This window comes from Engraulis encrasicolus, chromosome 15 (assembly GCF_034702125.1).
Source record: "Engraulis encrasicolus isolate BLACKSEA-1 chromosome 15, IST_EnEncr_1.0, whole genome shotgun sequence".
Taxonomy (NCBI): domain Eukaryota; kingdom Metazoa; phylum Chordata; class Actinopteri; order Clupeiformes; family Engraulidae; genus Engraulis; species Engraulis encrasicolus.
Window position 1 is genome coordinate 47,665,482 of NC_085871.1, and position 26,068 is coordinate 47,691,549.

Sequence of the window (26,068 nt, forward strand, 5' to 3'; positions counted from 1 at the left end):
CTGGTATGTCCCACATCATGGTGTTTTCCATCCGAAAAAAGGCACCATTAGAGTGGTGTTTGACTGTGGCGCCACATATCATGGAACATCTCTCAATGCTGCACTCCTCCAAGGTCCAGATCTGACGAGCACTCTCATCGGTGTGCTCACAAGATTCAGACAACATCCAGTAGCCTTGATGTCTGACATTAAGTCAATGTTTCACCAAGTCAGAGTGTCAAGAGGTGATGTTGACTTCCTTCGCTTCCTGTGGTGGCCCAATGGTGACGCATCTCTGCCCCCTGTTGAGTATCGCATGACTGTGCATATCTTTGGAGCGGTGTCTTCTCCAAGCTGTGCAAACTTTGCACTGAGGCAGACGGTCAAAGACAACAGAGACACCTGTAGCCCAGCTGTGGTGAGCACAATTGAGACAAACTTTTATGTTGATGACTGTTTGAAGTCTCTTGAAACGGAACAGAAAGCGGTGGAGCTGATGAGAGAACTTACCTGTGTCTGCCACAAGGGAGGATTTCACCTCACCAAGTGGGTGAGTAACAGCCGCACTGTACTTGCACATGTACCAAAAGAAGATATAGCCTCTGAAATGAAAGAGCTGGATTTGGACAGAGACAAACTGCCCACAGAGAGAGCATTAGGCTTGCTGTGGTGTGTAGAAAGTGACACATTCAAATTTACCATCTCTATCCCAGACAAAGCACCCTCAAGGAGAAACATACTGTCAATGGTCAGTTCTGTATATGACCCACTTGGTTTCTTGTCCCCTCTAACTCTGCCTGCCAAGTTGCTCCTGCAGGATCTTTGCAGACTGAAGTGCAGCTGGGACCATCCAATACCCCAGGCCTGTGCAGAGAGATGGAGAAGATGGGTGGCTGGTCTGGATGAACTGAAGGACTTCAGAGTGGCACGCTGTGTGAAACCGAGTGAAGCTGGAGCATCTGTGGAGGCTGAACTCCATCACTTCTCAGACGCAAGTGAACAAGGCTATGGAACAGTGAGTTACCTTCGCCTACACTCTGAGACACATACTGTGCATGTCGCCTTCATGATTGGCAAGGCCAGGGTGGCGCCACTGAAGCAGATGACCATACCTCGCATGGAAATGGTGGCGGCAGTCTTGGCAGTGATGGTGGACGTGATGCTCAGAAGAGAATTGGAGATGGAGCTAAACAGCTCAACATTCTGAACAGACAGCCAGTCAGTACTGAAATACATTGCAAATGAGCACTCACGATTTCGAACTTTTGTAGCCAACAGAATCGCTGTCATAAAAGAAAATACAGATGTCTCTCAGTGGAAATACATTGGAACAAAATTGAACCCGGCTGACGTTGCAAGCAGAGGAATGAAGGCAACCACCTTTGTGAATTGCAGTGAGTGGCTGAATGGACCAGCATTCCTTTGGGCTTCAGAGGGTGAGTGGCCACAGTATCCATCACAGTCACTATCACTTTCAGACGATGACCTTGAGGTGAAGAGTTCAGCCATATGCAATTCTACCATCCAGCAGTGTGGAAGTCCCACATGGCAGTTGCTTCCAAATGCAATCATATGCAATGCTGCAGTGCAGAAACCTGACAATCCCACATGGCAGTTGCTGCAACATTACTCTAGCTGGAACAAGCTGAGAAGAGCTGTGGTGTGGTACCTGAAACTGAAGGATTACTTCACATTGAAAATGAAAAGAAAAAAGCAGTCAAAGCAATCTGTGATCCCAAAGACACGGAGTCAAAGCAAGACACAGAATGATGAAATAAAGACCCTGGGTGGAGGCTGCATTTCCATGGATGACCTGCAGAGGGCAGAAAAGGCCATTGTTGTGTTCTGTCAACACGAAAGATATCCAGAGGAAATTGCAAAGCTGACATCTGCTACTGACACTGGAGTGAGCAGAAAGAGCACCATCTACAAGTTGGATCCTATACTGGAGGATGGAGTTTTGAGGGTAGGAGGCAGACTAAAGAGGGCAGCAATGCCGGAAGAGGCCAAGCGGCCAATGATACTCCCTAAACACCTTCATGTCTCCACACTCATTCTCAGACACATCCATGAGCAACTTGGACATGCTGGAAGAAATCATGTGCTCTCTCAGCTCAGAAAAAGATATTGGATAGTGAACGCCAACTCAGCTGCTCGCCGAGTCCGGTCAAAATGTTTAGTGTGCAGGCGTGCGAGAGGGAAAGGAGGTGAGCAAAAGATGGCTGATCTGCCAAAAGAAAGACTCGGAGCTGACCTTCCACCCTTCAGCAATGTTGGTGTTGACTACTTTGGACCCTTTGAAACCCGGAGAGGAAGAGGTCTCGTCAAGCGCTATGGTGTCATATTCACCTGCATGTCAAGCAGAGCTGTGCATCTGGAGATGGCGCACACACTGGACACAGACTCCTGCATCAACGCCCTACGACGTTTCATCAGCAGGAGAGGTCAGGTGACACACATACGCTCTGACAATGGAACCAATCTGGTCGGAGCCAAGAAGGAGCTGCAAAATTCCATCGCAAGCTGGAACTCTGACAAGATTCACAATGCAATGCTCCAGAAAGGCATCCAATGGTCCTTTAACCCACCTGCAGCCTCACACCATGGCGGAGTGTGGGAAAGACTGATCCGGATGGTGAGACAAATCCTACTCTCTACTGTACAAGAACAAACACTGGATGATGAATGTTTACATACACTGTTCTGTGAAGTGGAAGCAATTCTAAACAGTCGCCCCATCACAACAGTCTCTGATGACAAATGTGACCTGGAAGCCCTAACACCTAATCACATTCTGCTCCTCAAATGCCATCCTTCTTTGCCCCCTGGACTGTTCCAACAGTCTGACGTGTACATCCGACGTCGCTGGAAACAAGTCCAATACCTTGCCAATCTGTTTTGGAGTAGATGGACAAGAGAATACTTACCTTTGCTACAGGAGAGGCAGAAGTGGACGAGAGTGAGAAGAGGATTTGCAGTAGGAGACATAGTGATGGTGGTGGACAACACAGCCCCCCGTGGATCCTGGGTGCTGGGAAAAGTTGAAGAAGCTCTACCCGATTCCAAAGGGCTTGTGAGAACAGTGAAGATCAAGACAAAGACTGGTGTGTATGAAAGACCAGTGACAAAACTCTGTCTGCTCCTGGAAGGAGAAGAAAGTTGAGTATGAATTATTATGATTTTGATGAATATTATGTTACATTGATATTTACATTTAAAAGTAAGACATGACTGCATTAATTGATAATAGTAATGCATTGACAAGTAATAGGCTCCTTTAAGTATTTATGTTTGTTAATTGTTGCCCAAGCACACAATTAGGGGCCGGTGTGTAGGAGCCATTTTGAGTAGTTTATGTTTATGTTTTTCTTGTCTTTCAATATTGCTATTTACAAACTCCATTTTCTTGTTTTGGTTTTCTATATCTAATATCAAACTTGTTTTGAGTATGTATGAGTAAGAGTGAGTGAGTGAGTGAGTGATTGTGAATGAATGAGTATGCCCTCTACAGGCAAAGAGGGAAATGTACCGACAGGTATATGGGTGTGCCATCCTGACGCCACTGGGAGGGTTCCGTGACGCGCACACTATCATAGACCGTGGAAATGACTGGAAGCAAAAGAATGGACTGCTGAAAACTTAGAACATTTAGAAACTTTAGAAATACTGCTACTGGAACCCTTGAAAACTTTAATTTATGTTTTATGTTAATAAATGTCAGTACACTTTATTTTTGCCTCCTGGAGTATGTTCACGAGTCATGATGATCACGCCGAATCCTCAAATGTAAGGTCAACCAAACCAAAGTCAATGGGACTCAAATAACATCAAGGTTTTGACACTACAATCAGATTCCATCTCTGACCATCGACCCTGGTTTGATTTTACAACTCGATCACTGGTTGTGATCCATGTTGTGAAATGTCCCTTCCCTTCATCAAAATGGCCTTTGCTGACAAACGTTGTGTACGATGTACCTTACTTTTCACAAACACCTTCCAATGCTCCACACTGTATCTCAAATGTTTGAATCTTTACACAATCAAATTACATTTTTTAAAAATGTATTTTGGTTGGATTTAAGGGCACGATTAAGTATGCCCATTAAGTTATTTTAAAGCAGAAAGCAGGCTTAGCTTTACCATAAGTCTTAAATAGCCTACTGACTAATCAATTAACACGTTTAAATTATGTCTTTAACAATATATATCAATAACATAAAATTGAATATAAAATATAATATATATGGATCATGAAATGTATAACAATCATTAAAATTTAACATGCAAGTTATGATTAATCATTATCATTTAACATGTAAGTTATGATCAATATTCAGGTTTCTCACCTCTTTGACAACAACCAATGAGATTCAAGAAGCAGATGTCATCTGCAGGAAGATCAACAGTAATTTGCATTTTCATTCTAACACCATGTGTTGTATAAAAATGTGTTGTGATCCATGTTGTGAAATTTCCCTTCTCTTCTTCAAAATGGCCTTTGCTAACAAACGTTGTGTACGATGTAGTTTGATCACGAACACATTCCAATGTTTCACACTGCATCTCAAATGTATTTTAAAGCAGGCACATCGCAATGACTCAGTATGTTGGAATCTTTACCTGGGATGACGACTGTATCCTCTGATGACACACTAGTCATGCTGGAAATAGACAGCAGCTGATCTCTCTGTAACAGGGTTGTGTGGAATATGTTACTCATTGTCCTTCAGGATGAATAAAGAATCTCTAATTTGCTAAGATATGTATTACTTCTACTACAGTACAGCTTTTACATATTTATGTGGCCCACACGGACAAACAACGAGGCAAAACTAACCCATGCAATAGCAAGATGGCGCCTTTAAAACTGATCCTAACCATAACTAATGAGATGCACTATCAATGACACAAATAAGACATCATTAACACAGTCTAAATCACATGCAAACATACTGAGAAGCAGCAATGCAACAAAAAGACAGAAGCCTTTTAAAATGTATTGAAGCTCCTTAAGAAAGATGAACACATAGCATTGTAAAAACACCACACACACACACACACACACACACACACACACACACACACACACACACACACACACACACACACACACACACACACACACACACACACACACACACACACACACACACACACACACACACACACACCTCTGAGCTTGGAGGCAAGTCATTTAGAAGAACAGCTATCTCCTTTTCACTAAAACCTGTCAAGCCATGATGTTTGAGCACTGCAATGTTATGTGGTGAGCTCAGCTCATGAGGAAAAGGACACCTGTAAACCAGAGAAGAAAATCTCTAGTGAGACATTTATAAATGTGTCTATCCAAGCTTTCATACCATCATCAAACCTTGTTGTGTTTTCTGTTTTTGAAGGCAACACATACTGTATAAATAATAATAATAACAACAACAATAATAATAATCATAATAGTAATAAAAAAATAACATAATAATAATAATTATAATAATAAGCTATTCAACTATCAGATACAAACAAGTTCTTACCCAATATCATGGCAGAATTCCAGAACGTACTGTCTGCAAATGTGCAAGTGGAGACAACCTGAACAGCCCTGGTTGTAACAAACCTCTATATCACTTCTAGCTAAAACATACTCTTCACCATTTATGAATGTCTTACTGAACATGTCCTCATTCTGCAACAGTAGCTGATCCAGATCAAAGAGGGGTCCTAGGTCCATGTCTGCTAGGTCATTATAGGACATGAATCCCCCTTGTCTGCATATTGCCTTGAGTATGTCCTTTTCCATGGTTCTATGGTCCTAGAAATTTCTGGTCTATTAAAAGACTACGTGAACCCTTAGAACATCTTGACCTTGCGTCTCTTCAATCCAACACTTAACTTGTCTCTGATACACTTGCTTTCGATATCACTGCACAGGTTAGCCTTGCGTGTCACAGAAGTATGAGGAGAACTGTCTGTTACAATTAGGAAATATTCCAGTTTTGTGCTGTGTTTCTAAGTGGAGTTGCGTGACAGAAGCTGAAAGTCTACCCACATTTCCTTCATGCCAGTCTGTAAACCAGCTGATATGATATGATCACTTCAGGCAGATTAGAGAAAGGAATGAAATCACATGTTTACAGTAAGGGCAGGTAGAACAGGTGCATGTCAGGACATTTCAACTTAAAAACAGCAGCTTTATAAATGTACATAAACAATCTCATGACACTGTGAGCACATTAACATACATGTGAAGTTGAAACAATGAAACATGAAACGACAATCAATGTCCATACCATGTTCACACACCTCCCCCCTCCACACACACACACACACACACACACACACACACACACACACACACACACACACACACACACACACACACACACACACACACACACACACACACACACACACACACACAGGTGTCACTCCCTAGCTCACTCACCCAGTCCTAATAGGAAAATACAAATAAAAAACAGATCAAAGAAAAGCAGCTCAGGAAAGTGGATGAATAGATGCAAGAAGTAGAAGAGGGTAAGAAAGTGAAAAAGAAAGCAACAGTCCACCATCCCAACATTCTGCTAATAAAAGATGACCACGAGTTAATTGACTAATTAAGGACTTTGGCCATATAAAATATGCAGCATGTTTGTAAGGAAGAGGAAACAAAACGTATTGGGTCTGCCCTAGGGATGGTACAAACCGCACCGAAAACCGAAACCGTACAATTCACACACCATACCGAACCGTGACATGCAGTCCGTGGCAAACCGCAATTCATGTACTGCCCAGAAAAAATATGTAAAACACAGACTCTAGGAGTATCTTATCCAGTCTCTCTGATTAACGAATTAGCATATAAGACCAATCAGAGGATGACACAATTAAAATCACACCATTTTCACATTATAAGCCTATACAAACTAATATAGGATATTTAGTAATAAGTCTGATTCTATTTGCCACTTGAAAGAGGGCATTTGGAACGCTCAGACAGCGCACATCAGCTGATGACAGTTTAAGTGCAAGCGCAGGTTAGCACAAGAGGCAGTTCTCAGACACATGCAAAAGGTCAAATTCAACTTGCGCATCATCACTTTATATTTGCAGTTATATAAATATGGTTTAATATTCCCAGTGCACCATTTATCATGAACTAAAAAAAAAAAAGAACCATAGCAAACCGAAAACCGTGACCTTGATACGTGATATGAACCGAACCGTGAATTTTGTGAACCGTTCCATCCCTAGTCTGCCCATACTAGCAGCATATCCTACCTGATCAACAGAAATCAGGGCCTGAAAAGTTTATTTTAAGTTCACCTCCAGTGCAGCATCCTAATATTTTACATGTTGTACTGCCACTGTCCTGATTCATAGGTTGCCANTGAAACAAAAACCTTTATTAAATACAATCATATTCTTTGAAATTGTTTTCGTGTGTGTGTGTGTGTGTGTGTGTGTGTGTGTGTGTGTGTGTGTGTGTGTGTGTGTGTGTGTGTGTGTGTGTGTGTGTGTGTGTCTGTGTCTGTGCTTGTGTGTGTGCGTGTGTGCGTGTGTGCGTGTGTGTGTGTGTGTGTGTGTGTGTCTGTGCTTGTGTGTGTGTGTGTGTGTGTGTGTGTGTGTGTGTGTGTGTGTGTGTGTGTGTCTGTATGACTGTGTGTCTGCGTGTGTACAGTGTACAGTATGTATGCATTTATGCATGCAAGTATACATGTGCAGTATACAATGAAGATTATGTAACAAAATGTTTTCAATGTCTGTCATTTTTATTTACATATTTATTGATATGTATGCATTATATTTTCATGTTTTCATGGTTGTTAGCTATGTTTACTAGCTTGAATAGTGTGGTTAGCAGCAATGTTTTAACATTAAAATCTTGAATACATGGAAAGAGGGAATATCCTTCAACAGCTTTCACAAGAACTAAGCCATTCTTTATCCATCTCCATCTATTTTTCAGCCTCAAGAATAAATACGGTATATTGTGCCATTATATTATGCTCATCAAGTCTCAAATCGAACAACAAAAGTACAACTGAAATGATCTGAACTCTGATTTGTGTGATAAAACAGATATAATACTAGGCATACTGCATATCATTTCCAATTTGAAATTTCATTGAAGAATTTGATTTTATCTGAAAAAGTCTTTCTCTGGCCGTCTTTAGATGGCAGCTGCACTGTGCTGTTGGATCCTACAGGGGGCAGTGTGGTTGAGTCTGTGCTCTCAGGGGCTGAAGAGAAAGACGTCGACACTCTCCCATTCCTGGCTGACACAGCAGTTGAAGGCAACTGAGATGTATTTGGTGACCAGGGCTTTAGTGGTATGGGAGGACGGACCTTATTTTGGGCCTTGGGAGGTAATGGGGGAGGGGGAGGGTAAAGGAGATTGATGTAGGGCAGTTCAAGATCGTAGAGCAAGGGATCGGCCTGGTTTAGTTTGGGTGGCAGGGGCGGGGGAGGAAGAGGAGGTGGAGGAGGAGGGGTAGGGAGAGGGAAAGTAGGTCGGGCAGGGAGATTCAGACAGATCTGATTTGAGAGTGTCCTGAACTCAAGTGAATCTGAAAACGTCTCTCTCAGGCTGTTTTGAGATGGCAGCTGCACTGTGCTACTGGACACTACAGGGGGCAGTGTGGATGGTACTGTGCTCTCAGCGGCTGAAGAGGAAGACGTCGATGCTCTCCCATTCCTGGCTGCCACAGCAGCTGAAGGCAACCGAGGTGCATTTGATGAAACAGCTGAAGTCATCGAAGGCTTTGTCTGGACCACAGGCAGGGAAGGGTTATGGGAACGGAGCTTTAGTGGTATAGGAGGGCGGACTTTATTTTGGGAATGTGGTGTTAAGGGGGGACGACCAGTGGTTGGGATCAGTTGAGGATGAGGAGGGGGAGGGAGAACATGACTAGCAGCGGAGTTCTTATTTGAGACTGAACTGAAGTCAAATGAATCTGAAAAAGCCTCCCTCTGGCCCATTTGAGGTGCCAGTTGTACTGTTCCACTGGGTCCTGCAGAGGGCAGTGTGACTGTGGCTGTGCTCTTGGATGCATCAGAGGAAGACAGTACCCCACTGGCTGCCACGGCAGGTGAAGGCAACTGAGAAGCGTTGGCTGGGACGGACGGGCGAATCAGACTGGAGATATCCAACTCAGGGTTCATCTTCTCTTTGAGATCAAGATATTGAATGAGGTACTGTGGGTAGATCTGACTCTTCTCAAAAATGACAAATATGCTGGGGTTGTCAGGGTCGTTCACGCAGCTGTCAAAGGGTATATTTTGATGTTCATCTTTGAGTGGAGGCTTTTTGTAATTCCTTTCTCCCTTGGTGAAGTCTCCGACCAGAACCCGGCACACAAACATGGACTTAGGTCCAAGTTTGCTGGTGAAGCTGCTGGAGTACTTTGCATCACTGGCAAAATAGGATCCTAGAAAAATGAAGTGAAAATATAAAGTGCAAAAATAAATGATGACATTTGTTCTGTTGACATAGCTAAAATTCTTTGTTGGCTGTAAAATATTTTCCAATCACATTGTTTTGATTTTAGACACTTGCATGATCGATGCTACCTTCTTATTTTCTTTGCCGTGTCAGCTATGATGTCATCATAGTTACACTTGCGTCTCAAAAAAGCAACTCAGGACAGGTTTCCTATAGCGAGCTAAACCCTAATCAATTTGCGTGCACTAGGTGCGTCTAGATTTCTAGGCTACTAGGGATGAAAATTATTGATTAATTCATTAATCATTAGTTGATAAGCCTTATTGATCGACTTACGATTAATTGATAAGCAGCATTTTCCCCCCGAAATCTCAATGTTTCTCGAAAAAAAAACTACTAAATCTAAAAATCTTAATAATAAAAAATTGAGTTAAAGTACCACATTTAAATTAGTTCTATTTCAATTCATTAATCCAAAGGTGTTTTAAATATTCCCACTATTCACACTCCTCTTCACACACACTCTTCACATGCCCATTTCACCTGGGTCTCTTGTAGGTTGAATTGACGATTAATTGCGATTAATGTTTTTTAATCGATTAATCGTTTGCATCCCTATAGGCTACAGGTTTCCTCTTTCCCCTTCATATTACATGTGACCCTAAGATGATTCTTTGCTAAATTTTGGAGGAAAAGTCTGTTAACTCTACCATGGTGTCATGTGCGAACATAAGTGGTACTTATGTATATTAGGCTTAGTACTTTTTGTGAAACACAGCCCAGACCAACCTTCTCCATAAGATGTCCCGTTCTTGCCACACATCCTCCAGTCGATGTTGCCACTGCAGATAGCGTCCACATGTTTTGAGTCGGTACCATGGAAGAGGAATCTCTCATCAACATCTTTACCAGTTTTGGCTTTCATGTCATGTTTCTGCCTGTTAAATGATATGTTTCTCTCTTTTAATTTACTCCAAATATTTTGATCAATTACAATATACTGTATATATGTATTACATTAAAGGATAGCAAAAATCTAGAAAGGGTTTCACTCAAATTCAATATATCTTTAATTTCTAAATATCCCTGTAGTGATGTGCATTGTGCTCTATCTATACATTTCAAAAATCTGAGCATGTTTTTAAAATTGAAATAAAAATTGTGTAAAGCGTAATCTATATACACCACATTACATTGCATTGACTTCAAGGTGGAAATGTACAATTTAATTGATTTCTACTTTCTGATTATTTCTAGTCATTACCTTCGCCAAGACAAAGTCGGCGAAGGTTATGTTTTGACCGCTGTGTATTTATTTATTTGTTAATATGTTTGTTTGTTTGTATGTACTTCGTATAACTCAGACAGAACTGAGCCGATTTTTATGAAATTTGGTGGGATGATTGGTCATGACCCAAGGAACAATCGATTAGTTTTTGGGAGTGATTGGGTCAAAGGTCAAAGGTCAAGGTCAAAATGTTTGTTTGTACTTCGTATAACTCAGACAGAACTGAGCCGATTTTTATGAAATTTAGTGGGATGATTGGTCATGACCCAAGGCACAATCGATTAGTTTTTGGGAGTGATTGGGTCAAAGGTCAAAGGTCAAGGTCAAGGTCAAAAACGTAAATTGAGCCGATTTTTATGAAATTTAGTGGGATGATTCGTCATGACCCAAGGCACAATCGATTAGTTTTTGGGAGTGATTGGGTCAAAGGTCAAAGGTCAAGGTCAAGGTCAAAAACGTAAATTGAGCCGATTTTTATGAAATTTACTGGGATGCTTGGTCATGACCCAAGGAACAATCGATTGGTTTTTGGGAGTGATTGGGTAAAAGGTCAAGGTCACGAAAAGGTCAAAAACGTTTTTCTTTGCCAAGCACTATATGCCAGAACAACGTGTGCATGCGGAATTGAATAAGAGGTCAAGACTGGGCCAAATATGTAATATTACGATATTCCGGTCCGATTTAAATGAAACTAACACCAAAATTTGGAGAATGTTACGCCCCACACTCTGAAGATGGCCAGAAAAATATAAGTGGCGTAGGCGAAGGTTTGCGCTCTACCGAGTGCCCATTCTAGTCATTTTAAAAATCTAAATAGGCCTAAATAAATACATGTGAACTTACAATGTGAAGAAGTTCCACAAGAGTAAATTCTGAATCCGCTCAATATTTAAGATGTCCCATCTTGGGCCTTGCATTGTTCTGTCGAAGAGACTGAGGATTGTGGAATATTCTGATGACCTTTTCAGCTTTATTTTCTGTCAAATAGAAGGACATCAGGCAAAGCCTTGTAATACACTGTTCCATCAGTAGAACACTGTAATAGTCGCTGAGAAAACTCAACTACTTCTCTACTACGACACTACACAGAGCCTTTAGTAATAAGTTTACTTTGGTTATTATCATTCTTGTTAACATCAAATTTAGCATGGGTACCATGTCAAAAATTGAAATTAAAACATTCTTACTGTTGTCAAACAACGTACTATTTTCTTACTCACGTAATATATTATTGTTTCATTTTTTTTAAATTATACATTTTATGCCACCCCCATTTCACTGCTGCTTGAACAAGCCCAAGTAAGTGTGATTCATGCATTTCTTAAACAGTACAATACATTTCTACTTTGGTTCTCGTCCTACCTCATATCCTACTGAAGGCAACAGATTAGGATCCCAGTAAGTTGGTATACCGTTGCTGCTGCACAAGAAAGGGGACAAAATGACACAATTGACACTTAAAAGATTGTATGAATGAATGTTTATTCATGTGATGATGCTATAGTCAAGTCAAGTCAAGTTGGTTTTATTGTCAATTTCTTTACATGCACTGGTCATACAAAGAATTTGAAATTACGTTTCTTGCTTTCCCATGCAGACATAGACTAATCTAGGTAAAGTCAGCCTGCCATCAGCAGCTAAGGTGCTTAACACTAGAACTACCACGGAGGGGTCAATTGACCTTTTTACCTAAAAGCCCCACAAGAGGGTCATTTGACCCTTTGGACCCCCTGCGGACACTCCTTTTGTTGTGGAAATGTGGCTGTTAGCAGCTCACAGCTGTCACTTGAGACACAGTGTGTGTGTGTGTGTGTGTGTGCGTGCGTGTGTGGATCATTTCCAATGCCTGTTGAGTGCTGTATCTCTGCATCTTCGTTCCTTGGAGAGGAGCTTCTTTCACCACAAAATTCTTGAGGGAAATGAAACAGTAGGCCACATGCACTGGTATTTATCCATCTAACAATTGCCAGGTTGCATTGACATGAGTCGTTATGGTCACATGGCATGGGAGATTCACACGTTACAGTTTTTCTCGATTGGTTTGGCTAATTTCTCGAAAATGAGATGACATTCTCAAAACAACACGGACAAATCCCCAAAACAACTTGCAATTTCCCAAAACAGAATGAATGGCATTTTTCATTGCTTTCATCTGATATCAAATGCTTTGTACATGTCTCAAATGTTTAGTACATCTCTGCAGATGGATATGTACAAATACCCTTCAGTTGACACATTCAGCATACATTTAGCACATTTTCCAAATAAATTGACCTTGCCTATCTAAACGAATTAGACAATTCTCAGTCTAATGGTTGCCCTCTCCAAAACACGTCAGCATTATTTCATTGTGTAAGTCATCATATGCGAAGTGGTCTACGCAATTCCCAAAACAGTCAAGGACATCATATTTTAAGAATTTCATTACATAGTAAATTTGTGACAGTGTTCAACAGGTCAGATGGTATTGTAACTTTACTAGTTAGTAGAAAATAAATTTACAACCGTGAATACTACAGTTTCCTCTGTTATTTGGCTAATTTCATGACATTTTTTCAAACGACATTCTGTTTTGAACAATTGCTAGTTGCTTTGGCATTTATCCATGTTATTTTNTTATATCTGTTTTGAGAAATGAGCCAAACCCATGAGAAACCTGTGATATATGGGCATTACTTTCTGTATATGAATTTACAGTAAAGAAAGTTAATGATAAATGCCCTTGGTAAATTATCTGTGTTTTCAAACTTCAATGGTTTCACTCACTTTTTCATTTTTATACATAGTCGAAATCTGTTAGTTGAACGTAGATAAAACCTAACCATTTTGACTGGCAGTGCTTACACAATGGCAAATGGGACAATGTATTTTGGGGGTACTGATGATATATCTGGGGAAGAAATTTAGTTTTGACACATGGGTAAACTGTTTTTGGGGTGATATGAGCGAGTGATGAGGATCCATGTAGTTATGCTGAACCATCCAGTCTATTTTGACAGAAGGACTAAATGAATGCAATTGAACCAAAGCAATTGAGAAGGAGCTATGCCATTTTGATGGTACTGACTATTTATATGTGAGACGGTTTAGTGCTGATGCAAGAATGAGGTGTTTTGGGAGGTATATGACATTTTGCTAGTTATCTGAACTGTTGTGCAGAAGTGTAAGAATGTTTGGCCAAATGACCCAATGGTTATAGGAATGTCATCTCAGTTTCAAGAAATGAGCCAAACCAATCGAGAAAAACTGTAATTCAACCATTTTCTTGTTGCAGTCATGTGATTCGTCATGATCACATGGGACATTCACACGTTCATTGATGACTTACAGTATATGAAGAAAATGTGCTGACATGTTTTCAGGACAACCATAACACTGAGAAACAACCAATTGGGATAGATCAGCAAGGTACATTCATTTGAAAATTCTACTAAATGTAAGGTGATTATGTTAACTGTAGGATACTTGTACATAGCCATTTGCAAGGATGTACTAAATGATTGAGACATGTACAAAAGCATTTGAAATTTGATGAAAGCAATGATAAATGCCATTCTGTTGTGAGGAACTGCAAATTAATTTTGCGATTTGTCCATGTTTTGAGAATGACATCTCAGTTTCAAGAAATGAGCCAAACCAATGGAGAAAAACTGCAACACACTGTCTGCCAAACTGTGCTATCTGTCTTTGCTGCTGATATCTTCATGCAAGTTGCTATTTACCTGTGGTGATTTTGGAGGCTGACAGCCCTTGGGAAGAAGCTGTCTGTCCCTGTTTGTCTTGGCTGTTAGCACTGTAAGGTGTGACCCCCTCACCCCTCACCCCACACACGGCCCCTAACAGCCTCATTACCATAACAAAATGAGTGATTAGTGTATTAGGTAAAAGCCACAGGGTCAAATGACCCCTCTCTGGTACTTCTAGGTAGGCAGAAAAATCCTGGTAGTTCTAGTGTTAAATAAACTTTAGATGGCATTTTTTGTTAAAAGTTGGCAACCATGCCAGAAGTTATCAGCATGGACTAAGGTTTCAGAATCACCTGGTTGCCAACATGGAACTTGACCTTTAAGGTCAAATCTGAAGGTCAAAAGGTCAAACACGGTCAAATGACAGTTTTATTTAGTTAAAAATCGTCACAAAGTTGTTAAAAGAAGGCAACCATGCCAGAAGCCATCAGCATGGACTAAGGATTCAGAATCAACTTGTTGCCAACACTGAACTTGACCTTTAGGGTCAAATTTGAAGGCCAAAAGGTCAAAAACAGGGTATTTTCTTGCTAACCTTTGATATGAACTGTATATTCATGGAATTCTTTTTCAAAAGTGGGCAACCATGCCAGAAGTCATCAGCATGGAATAAGGATTCAGAATCAACTTGTTGCCAACAAGGAACTTGACCGTTAGGGTCAAATTTAAAGGTTAAAAGGTCAAACACTATGTATTTTAAGGTTAGACTTTTTGGGGGACTGTGTTCATGGAAATCTTTTTCAAAAGTTGGTAACCATGCTAGAAGTTATCAGCATGGACTAAGGTTTCAGAATCACCTGGTTACCATATGGAACTTGATCTCTAAGGTCACATTTGAAGGTCAAAGGGTCAACCGAGATCAATAAAAAAAAAACATTTTTTTGGTGATGGGCTTTCATAAGATACAAGTTGTTTGCATGGTACTGTATATTGAATAATTAGTAGGCCTATAATTTAATGTTTGATTTGGCTTATCATGGTGGGGCTCTGGCCAGTCATCCTTAGACATTAATCATAGCTCATTAGCATAAAATTAACTTTAACTTGTATTTTTAAAATTTTCACTCTGGTCATCTAAATTACTTTATTCTTCTTTGTGAAGCACACTATGCTGCTGGTATGAAATGGGATATGCCTTGGCTAACCAGTGAATTTGCTTTGCCCCATCAATTCACAGGCTTTCCATAGAAAAAATAATGACTTCTGTTATTTCTAATGTGTTTCAAATGGTTATAGCAATGAAGGGTACTTGCTGATTTGCTACTGTATGTCATATCATGGTTAGGAAATACAACCTACAGTAAGAGTAGAACAAGTATTGCACATTTTTCTTGATGTTCTGTTGCAATTTCCCAGGCTTCAGTTTTCGCGTCACCTGTACAAAGCACCATGCTTATCTTTGGGTACTGATCGACTTTTTTCAGAAAGACAAAAAGGCAATTGATATGTTACCACCAAGTGATGCATATGGATTGCATCTTGCATAAGCAAATCAGCAAGCAAATGTATGGCTGCAGTCTGACAAATACATATTAACAAAGACACTGAGGAGACAGTTGGTTGGAAAGTTGTAGACCAACACTTGATGCCTGTGTGGCAAAGGAAACCTCCAGTTCCACATAGTAGCTTAGGACTGATAAGATGTGGTTGTAGAACCAAGTGGGCAATACATGCCTGCAGTTGCCTGAGGAAGGGACAGTCCTGTATACCTGCATGTGATTAAAATGTAGAATGTTTAAACGCTGTAGGAATAGAACATGAGCTGGATGACACAACATTTTAGTAATAACATCAACAATAGCTCCTTCAAATACATAAATATCCAGTATGTACTGACATCAGATTTGAATTTTAATTATTGTTTTAATTATTATTGAAGTAAAGAAACAATATGATGAATTATATTCTTGTTATTGACAATTTGCAATAATCACTTTCATTCATACCCTAGTAATAAAGACTATATAACTTTTAAATATGCTGTCCCCAAGTATTGGAGCAGAAAGCCAAATGTCCTTATTTTTGTTGTTAACTGAAGACTTGGGTTTAAAGGGGCTCTAAGTAGTATTAAAAGGTTAATTAATCACTGTCCAGAGTCATCTGATACTTATTTGAGTCATTAGTAGGTGAAGGGTGACTCTTGCGACCACTTCCACGGTCCACTGTCAGAAAACCCCAAATGCAACTTTTGACGGCCCTGTCTGCTTCGGGAGAAACCTAATCAAAACAGTGTTTTATTTTCTTTAAGATTATTTGTTCCAATACTTCCACTCACCTAAAATGATTTAAATCATAAGAAGTATCTCCTCCAGGTACTAATTATTCAATACATCACGCAAACAACTTGTATTTTATGAAAGCACGTCACAAAAAAATCCCGAAACATTTTTTTTTTAATTTGACCTTTTGACCTTCAAATTTGACCTTAAAGGTCAAGTTCCATGCTGGCAACCATGGACCATGAAACCTTAGTCCATGCTGATAACTTTCAGCATGATTGTCAGCTTTTGAAAAATAATTCCATGAATATGAAGCCCCCCCAAAAAGACATACCAGAAAATGCATTGTTTTTGACATTCATATTTGACCTTGACCTTGACCTTGACATACAGGTGATTCTAAAACCTTAGTCCATGGTGATAACATCTAGCATGGTTGCTGACATTTGAAAAAGAATTCCATGAATATACAGTTCCTAAAATAGAAAGACCAGAAAATACATTGTTTTTGACCTTTTGACCTTTAAATTTGACCCTAAAGGTCAAGTTCTGTGTTGGCAACAAGTTGATTCTGAATCCTTAGTCCATGCTGATGACTTCTGGCATGGTTGCCCACTTTTAACATCTTTTTAACATTTTTTAACTAAATAACACTGTTATTTCACCTTGGTTGACCTTTTGACCTTCATATTTGACCTTAAAGGTCAAGTTCCATGTTGGCAACCAGGTGATTCTGAAACCTTAGCCCATGCTGATAACTTCTGGCATGGTTGCCAACTTTTAACAGAAAATGCCATCAAACATTTATTTTAGGGTCTTGGCAGGCTGACTATAGACAGTATAGACATAGACAGTACTCATACATGGACATAAGACAGTATGGACATAGACAGTGCTCATACAGACATTTAAAGTGCAAGACTGGACAACATAAGACTTGTAGAGAACATACATTAAGAGGAGGTATTTTGTTGTGCTTTTTCTAAAAGTCCTTTATAGCGTTCTGACATAGTAATAGTAGCATTTTGAAGAAAAATAAATATTAAAATAGGTCATATAATGCCATTTACAGTAACACACAGTAAGCCAGTACATCAGTTGTATTATCTGATATCTGTCTTGGTCCAGAACTTGTCAAATAAATAAAAAATAAGCTCAGAGGTCATCCTGCGTCCCCCCCATGGCCCTCATGGCAAACTCCTGCATGGGAAGCAGAGCCACTATTAACGCTAACAAGTGAGCTAAAGGCTAGGCTGCTAGCTCAGATGATAGTTGACGTCTTGATGTCTGTTATTATTATACCACAATAATTCAATCACAATGTCAATCATTCAAACAGTGCCCACCATTATATCAAAAAACTCACGGGGCGTTCTGGAGCAGGGGCCTTCTTCTCACCTGCCTCTCCATTTTAGTGCTGATGTTTTTCTGGACCATATCTATAAGGTGAAGACCACACACAGAAGACACGCTAGTTAGCAGTATTTTAAAGTCAGTGAAGATAAAAACAGTAAAACCAAAGAAGAAGTCAAATATGTAATCAAAGAAAATCAAGCGTAAACAATAAAGAATAAGGGATAAACATTTATGCATCAGTGAATAACCATCTTAAGTTGGGTTTTAAAAGTAGGGTGGAGACTTTATGAAAGCTGGAAGCTGATTGGTGATAGACAGGGTGCAATTTGTAGGGGGGGGGGGGAGAGCATTGTGCCCTCTTCTGGTTTTGATATCGCCAATTAGTTTTTATACATGATTATAATCACAGTTATGCAATTCCATTGATATTGCTTGAAATCTGAAACATATCCCCCCTTCTGTTTTTCCGACAAATCGCACCCTGGTGATAGACATGGATCATATTGTAGCGCCGGGCGGTAGCCACTTCAGAAGGAGGACGGGAGGCAGAAGATACAGTTTTCGGTCTTGTTTATTTCCTGCCCTCTTACACTCTAAACGGGCAAAAGGAGGTGTCCCCAAAATAAAACAAACACTAACTTCACTTATCTGAAAATACTCGCCACTCACACTCGCACACGTCTGCCCGGAATTAAGTTCTCCTCAGCTCTGCTTAACCGTTACGAACGTCATTGATCCCTTATCGTTAACCCCGCCCCCTATCAATACCCATACTATCTAATGTCTTAATTATTCCCGCCTGGATACCTCCCCCACATCAAAACCCACCCCAAATCCGATTGGCACACACAAAATTCTAGAAGACACATGTGGGAGTGGGGACAACATTCAAGCACACAGATACACACACATTCACCATTCACACATACAGATAGACAGAGGGTATCCTTTGGCGAAACACACACACACAGTCCACTCAAGGGGCTCGGCGCTACAATATCTTCAGGGTGGAGATCACACAAAGAGACATTACCAGGACACAATACAGTTTTCAAATATGGGGCATCTACAGGGTAGCAGGGCATCTCATATACTGTATCGGGGAAGTTACAGATTTTCTCGATTGCCTACACACAATTTTCGGAATCTGTCTTCGAATTCTCAAAACTCTACACACAAATCTCCAAACCTCACACACAACGGGCCAAACTCTTCACTACCTCTGAAAAATGCACGTCTTGTCTCAAAACAATGTACTCTCTTCTAAAAACCTCATTTTGTCGTCAAATGACACACACAGACAGTCACTACAATACACATTTGCAGACCCATTAAAACACTGTTGGGCACAGGGTAAAACTAATTTCTCCCAGTAACTTGGGCTTTTTTTGTTCTGGATTGCATGGATACTGTGACATAAGTTGGAAAAACTTCATTCCCACAACACACAAACAGAAACAGAAAGATTTTTTTATGTCTTTTTCACACACAAAAAAAACAAAGATAAACCCCTCTACCTATTTGGCAGTACAAAAAACCCATTACATTACTGTATAGCCTATTGCTATGAAAAAAAACCTCTATACTCAACTTGAAACACAGTAGAAACTTATTTTCTTCAGTGTTCTACTTACTAAAGAGGGTATTTTTCTGTAGTAAAATACTGAAATATTGTTTTTAGACTCAGAGTACACAGACGTGTATATATTTTACATATTTTTAAAAATATTTAAAAATTGCACTAATGTATTGTAAAATATTGGGTAACCACATGAAAGTTATGTCTTGTATAACATATTTTTGAGTTCAAAAACTAAACAAATGGTTTTTCTCCTTGCATCCACTCATTTTTCATCAATATGACATGCAATGTGTGTCCTTATGGGGTGATGATTTCAGATTGTAAACCAGTATGAAGAGAGTTTGCCCATGTGATGAGGAAGTGAACTTAGTATGGCAGTTGATTGTAGTGTTGTGAATGACAGTGTGTTCCATGAGAAACCCAGTGTTTTTCGTTATGAAAATTGAGTGTAATCCAGAGAATTGTGTGTAATGGTGTGAAAAGAGTGTGTTTTAAAACTGGAATTTGAGCGTTAAGTAGGAATTGTGTTTAGTGTTCAGTGACATTGGTTAGGGGAGTTGGGAAATGGGTGAGATGTTCCGAGAATTGTGTGTGAAGTACCAGAACTTGTGTGGAGGCAATCGAGAAAAACTGTAATAAGATGTCTATAAGTGAAGGCTAAGTTTGTTTGAAAATATTGTTTGAAAGGCCATAGAAAAGCATTTTGACCTTTTCAGTAGAACTAAGTGCAACTGTTAATAATGGGGGTTTAATTCCAAATTAAATTAATTCATAAATCTTTCAAATCAATGTCTTCTTTCTCATATTTGACAGTAAATTTGTTAACGTTTTTTTTTTTTTTTAATAATTAGTGAGTCAAATGTAACGTTCACATTATTGGTCCTTTCACTAACTGTGTGCACACAACAGAAACGACCTAAGATAGCTGCCGAGTAGCTGAAGTCGTAGAAGTTTCACCTTGAATTACCCATCTTGGTAACACTTTATAATAAGTACCCCTTATACCAAGAAATACATAATGACTAACTCGTGATTCACTAAGGGTTAACTAATGTTAAAATAAGGCTTGACTAAGGCTTAACTTTGCTTAGCAAACAGTTACATCAGCACACACAAACCATTTACTAACGGTAGTAGTTAATGATTAAGAAATGAGAAATAATACTTACATAATGACTAACTTGTGATTCACTAAGGGTTAACTAATGTTAAAATAAGGCTTAACTAAGGCTTAACTTACGCTTTAAAATGGGTACTTATTATAAAGTGTTACCACAATATTTGCTCTGGGCGAGTTTGATTTACAACCGCTCTTTGCTGACCTTGGACTTCCATTGCTCTGGTAGTGTAGGTGGCTTTGGGCAACATTTACTGCGTTATAACGGTTAAATCCAATACAGGCACCTTATAATCTTTCAAAATGTGTCTTTGTCTTTTCCACCCACTCTTTACAATAAGCCCTATACTATTTTAACAGCATGTTACTGTACCTGAGAATCTCAGTTCGTATTGGTGAATTCCAATAGTGAATGCCAGTGTTTTTTCACCAGCAAGATATCGCCTCTCCAGCCCATCACTTATCTGAGGAGGAAGACAAACCGTCGCCACCTTGCTACATGAGATGTGTTGGGTAAACACACACAGACTTCACACGCATCCCTGATATCAGCTGTAGTGTAGATACTAGCTAAGCCAACTGTAGCCACATCATACAAATAACATTGCATAACATAGCTGGCTGCATCCTTTTAAGAAAATAAAATAAAACCCTTAAAGGGACACTGTGCAGGAAATGGTCAAAAAAGGTACTGCAACTATGCTGCTCATCGAAACTAGGCTCCCTATTGCCAAATTTGATCTTTACATGAAAGTTAACTAAGTAATAAACAAATGTTTTCTAGTATGGTCCAAGTACAGTCGTTTTTGTAGCTAAAAATTGCTATTTTTGGAAATTCAAAATGCCGGACCATGGAGAAGATCCCCCTTTTCATGTATGAAAAGTGCATTTTTTCCAGTCATAATGAATACTTAAAATTTGATGGTGGTGGTAAGTATTCATGAAAAGATGACATTAGTGAATGGGCAACATGAATTCAGGAAGTAAACAACTAAAAATCTCACACAGTGTCCCTTTAACCCCTTAGAATAGAGCCATATGTTATAACCGTATTGTCACCAAAAGTGTAATGGCTATGTCTTGATCTGTTACTTAAGGCTCTCAGTGCTGTCAAAGCAATGTTGTTATGATGTAGTGGAGCATTTTAAAGCAAATAGTGAATAGGCGACCCCATCTGCATTCAGATTCTACACAAGGTCAATCAATATGTTTCATGAAATGGCCCTTACCTCATACTCCCTCCATTTTCCCTCTGCCTCTTTCCAGTACCACACCCATGTTGTGTTCCCCATCGAGAGACGACGTACCTTAGACAATCCACAGGTCATTGTGGTGAATTTTATGGGTGGGGATCCAGCACTGTAAAAGGAACCAAGTGTCAGGTCGAATTTAGGTGCCTATACACAGTAAAAAGTTTTCAGCATACAGAGAGGAGGTACAACAACTCATCAACTGAGAGAAGAACAATCTGCTTCTCAACATCAACAAAACAAAAGAGATTACTGTGGACTTCAGGAAAAAAAACAACCAGCACACATCCCACTCATCACATTGTAAATATGCAAGATGAAGGGCCATGATACTCGAAAAAGGACTGCCGTCCACTCTTACAGATTGGGAGAACTACAGCTCCAGGCCTTTTTATTAGAATACCATGAAAAAGTTGATTTATTTCCATAATTCCATCAATAATGTTAAACTGTCATGGATTGTAGATTCATGGCCCAGTTTTTTAACTATTCCAATCATTATTTTTTTTCTTTTTATATACGTTGGCCTTCCAGCTCAAAAAACCCATGAATTGGGGAATTCGCATTATTAGAATATTGTTATAAAATCAAATTTTTCTTCATCAAAATTCGGGTCACATTAAATCAGTTGAAATTTGGTACTTTCTACATAACATGCAATGGTCAATACTTGATTAGGACATTCTCTGTCTTCATAATGGCCATGATGCGTTTAACATTGAAGTCAATGGCAAAAACAGTGCATGGGAGTTATGGAAGCCCAGATATCCTTGATGCTTTGCTGTCAGCTGTTCTTGTTTGTTGACCTGGTACCCCACACTTCACTCTTTAATATACCCTGTAGATTTCCATGCCACGTTTTGGCGCTAACTCACCAGTTTAATTCTAAATAACCAGAAATGAAACCCCATTGAAAATGAATGGGGTTTAATTTCTGTTGAGTTAGAATTAAACTGGTGAGTTAACACCAAAACGTGGCATGGAAATCTTCGGGTATATTGAAGAGGGAAGTGTGGGGCACCAGGTCAACAAACAAGAACAGCTGACAGCAAAGCATCAAGGATATCTGGGCTTCCATAACTCCCATGCACTGTTTTTGCCATTGACTTCAATGTTAAACGCATCATGGCCATTATGAAGACAGAGAATGTCCTAACCAAGTATTGACCATTACATGTTATGTAGAAAGTACCAAATTTTAACTGATTTAATGTGACCCGAATTTTGATGAAGAAAAATGTGATTTTATAACAATATTCTAATAATGCGAATTCCCCAATTCATGGGTTTTTTGAGCTGGAAGGCCAACGTATATAAAAAGAAAAAAAAAATGATTGGAATAGTTAAAAAACTGGGCCATGAATCTACAATCCATGACAGTTTAACATTATTGATGGAATTATGGAAATAAATCAACTTTTTCATGGTATTCTAATAAAAAGGCCTGGAGCTGTATATGGGGAAAGTGACCCCCGATAACATTTTACCCTCAAACACCAGATCAACTTGTTCTCAAACTTTGTGATACCAATAAAAGCAAAACCAGCATGTTTAAATAAGGTGTGTTTAAGTCAAACATTTACAAAGTTTCTGCTTATGTAGGTAGACCATTTGTTTATGTACTCTAGCTAAACAATGGCACCCATTTTCCATTGCTGCTCTAGCGAGGCCAGGTATAAAGTGGATAATATAAGAATAAAGTTAAAGCAGGGCTGGACTGGGGGAGAAATGGGGGAGACTCCGGGAACTTTTGGCTTAAAGGGGCCCCTCATAATTATCAGAATTGACTCACCGGTGGGCCTTGCACCCTTGTGGGCCCCCATTTTCAGAAATGTAAAAAAAAAGAATTAAAACATTTTTTTTCCATTTCTGAACCCCCCCACCCCCCACCCCCCTTTTTTACATTTCTTAAAATGGGGGCCCACAAGGGTGCGGGGCTCACCAGGAAATGCCCGCCATGCCAGATGGCCAGCCCTGAATAAAGGCCAAGACATTCCAAACATGCTCACTGTTGTGTGTTGGCAGGGTTGCAGTAGTCTCGCTCTATTTCCTGGTTGTTGGGTAGATCTTTCCAATGGAAAATCCCTCTGATCTGCCAGTGGTAGGACATCCCGGAGTCTGCTGCATACATACAGTACAATGACACAAAACGCACACAAGGGATTCAGTAAAGTAAAAAAAATAATCAGTTCAGTAAAAAATATGCTGTTAAACTCATGGCTGAGGATTTGGTCCTGTAGTGAGGGGTCACTGCTCATCTGTTGAGAAGGTGCAGGACTTTTTTTGTCAAACATTTATTTTTTAAGTATTTTAATATATCCAACACAACATCACAAACCCACACCCACCCCAAACTCAAGGCACACACACACAAAAAAACCCATACATAACCACCTAGAATACAACAAAACAAATTCCCATCTGATCTCCCACAGTATCCCAGTATCATTACCCCTAAGAAAATCATAAAACATGCACCAAAAAATATTCCAAAACTTGTCTAATTTCACTTTGTGGAAACTTCTAAATGATTTGCACAAGAGAAAACCTGAAGTGTGCAGATTGTTTTTCATTTTCAGCAAGGATTTGGTTTTGAAATTGTAATGTTATGTAATTCGTGGCCTGTGGTACACAACTAGGCTACACAACATAAATACAGGTTTTTTTCAATTGCTAACAAGCACTTACCCATACTATGGATACTTTTTCTAAACTCTTAACACAGACTACCACCTACCAAACACAATTGGCCAAACAGTTAATTTTCTTCTCAAAAGCACACACTGTTAAATATACACAAAGTACTCATTTCAAAATAGAACACATCGTTTTCTGTACACACTCACTTTACCAAAACACTAGAAACATGGCTCAAAATGAAATACGTCTGTCAAACAATAACACTTGTTTTCATTTCACAAGGTACATTGAGTCAATCAAATTACACAAGACTTCAAAACACTGGCTATTGTCAACATTACAGAAGCTGCATAGAGTTTTACGTTTCAATTTTACAGGTAGCCTATCAAATCATGCAATTCACTGTTTTCACTAAATTTCCAAAGGCAACAGGACTCGGACCTCATGTGTTGTTGACATTCAAGATGATTCCAGTACGAAGCATTTTTTTTACTGTTGACTACAGGAGGTACAGTAGAAATACTGTTTATAGTATGATAGAACATACAAAGTTTTGCAATGTTATTTAAGGTGAACAAAATATCATGAAACAAATGCATATAAAAGCACAAACAAGACGGTTGCCCAGGGCTCCAAATGTCTTGGGAGGATAAAGCCTAAAAGTCCACACAGAATTAGAATGTCACACAAAATACACAAAACATTACAGTTACAATGCTGTCAATGGTATTCATGGTCACTCAGTATATGTAGGTACCACAGATCTTAGATCAAATTGAGGACACTATGCTTACAGATGCGAATTTTGAAATTCACAAAAGGAATGGGGGTGCTTCCCAAAAGCATTTTCATTCTGTGATTGTGAGACAACTTTTTACTTTTTCAAAAACTGTTGTCAAAAACGGTCAACAGAACCAAACAACTACAGTTTTTTCCAATTGCTAACAAGCGCTTACCCATACCATGGATACTTTTTCTAAATTCTTAACACGCCTACCAAACACAATTGGCCAAACAGTTCATGTTCTTCTCAAAAGCACACACTGTTAAATATACACAGTAGTCCTGGACCAGCCCTGTAGACCCGTTCGCAATTTTGAGTTGAGGGCGTTTCTCACTGGATTTGAGTTAGTGGGTTCCTAGACATTAAAAATCACGGAGGTGCTCGTCCACCATAGTGCCAGATTTTTCACAATATGGCCGCCAAATATTGCCGCAATTGCCTATGACAAATATCTGTCTTTTTACTTTTAAACTGTTTATACACATGTCATACATAAATTCTGACCAATTTTTGGAGAGGAAACCATTTCTGACAATTACATGAGGAGAATGTGACCTTAAAAGGTCATTGCCAAGGTCAAATTTGCTATTCTGAAGAGCGTTAATAGACTTCCATTGTAAAAATGAGAGACAAATGATCAATTATGGCATGAGGAGTTATTTGCTGATA

At 39.4% G+C, this 26,068-nt stretch overlaps 1 protein-coding gene across 1 annotated transcript; it reads right to left on the reverse strand.

The window, feature by feature from the left end:
* Nucleotides 1-8,631: 8,631 nt before the first annotated feature.
* LOC134464308 (protein mono-ADP-ribosyltransferase PARP12-like) lies at nt 8,632-24,081 on the reverse strand. The gene is made up of 9 exons (XM_063217775.1): nt 23,985-24,081; nt 21,955-22,084; nt 21,099-21,189; nt 18,037-18,109; nt 12,068-12,122; nt 11,549-11,682; nt 10,207-10,355; nt 8,837-9,403; nt 8,632-8,741 (listed from the first exon to the last, which is right to left on the reverse strand). Exons 2-9 carry the CDS (start codon nt 22,051-22,053, stop codon nt 8,632-8,634), a joined length of 1,278 nt encoding a protein of 425 aa, XP_063073845.1. The 5' UTR covers nt 22,054-22,084; nt 23,985-24,081.
* Between the last annotated feature and the right edge of the window lie 1,987 nt (nt 24,082-26,068).

Coding starts and splice junctions, on each gene's coding strand:
- LOC134464308 (XM_063217775.1), bottom strand. CDS start 22,053: ATGACCTGTGGATTGTCTAAGGTACGTCGTCTCTCGATGGGGAACACA. Junction 10,356..11,548: donor TTGTGGAACTTCTTCACATT/GTAAGTTCACAT, acceptor ATCATTTAACAG/GCAGAAACATGACATGAAAG. Junction 8,742..8,836: donor TCAACTGATCCCAACCACTG/GTCGTCCCCCCT, acceptor CCTGTGGTCCAG/ACAAAGCCTTCGATGACTTC.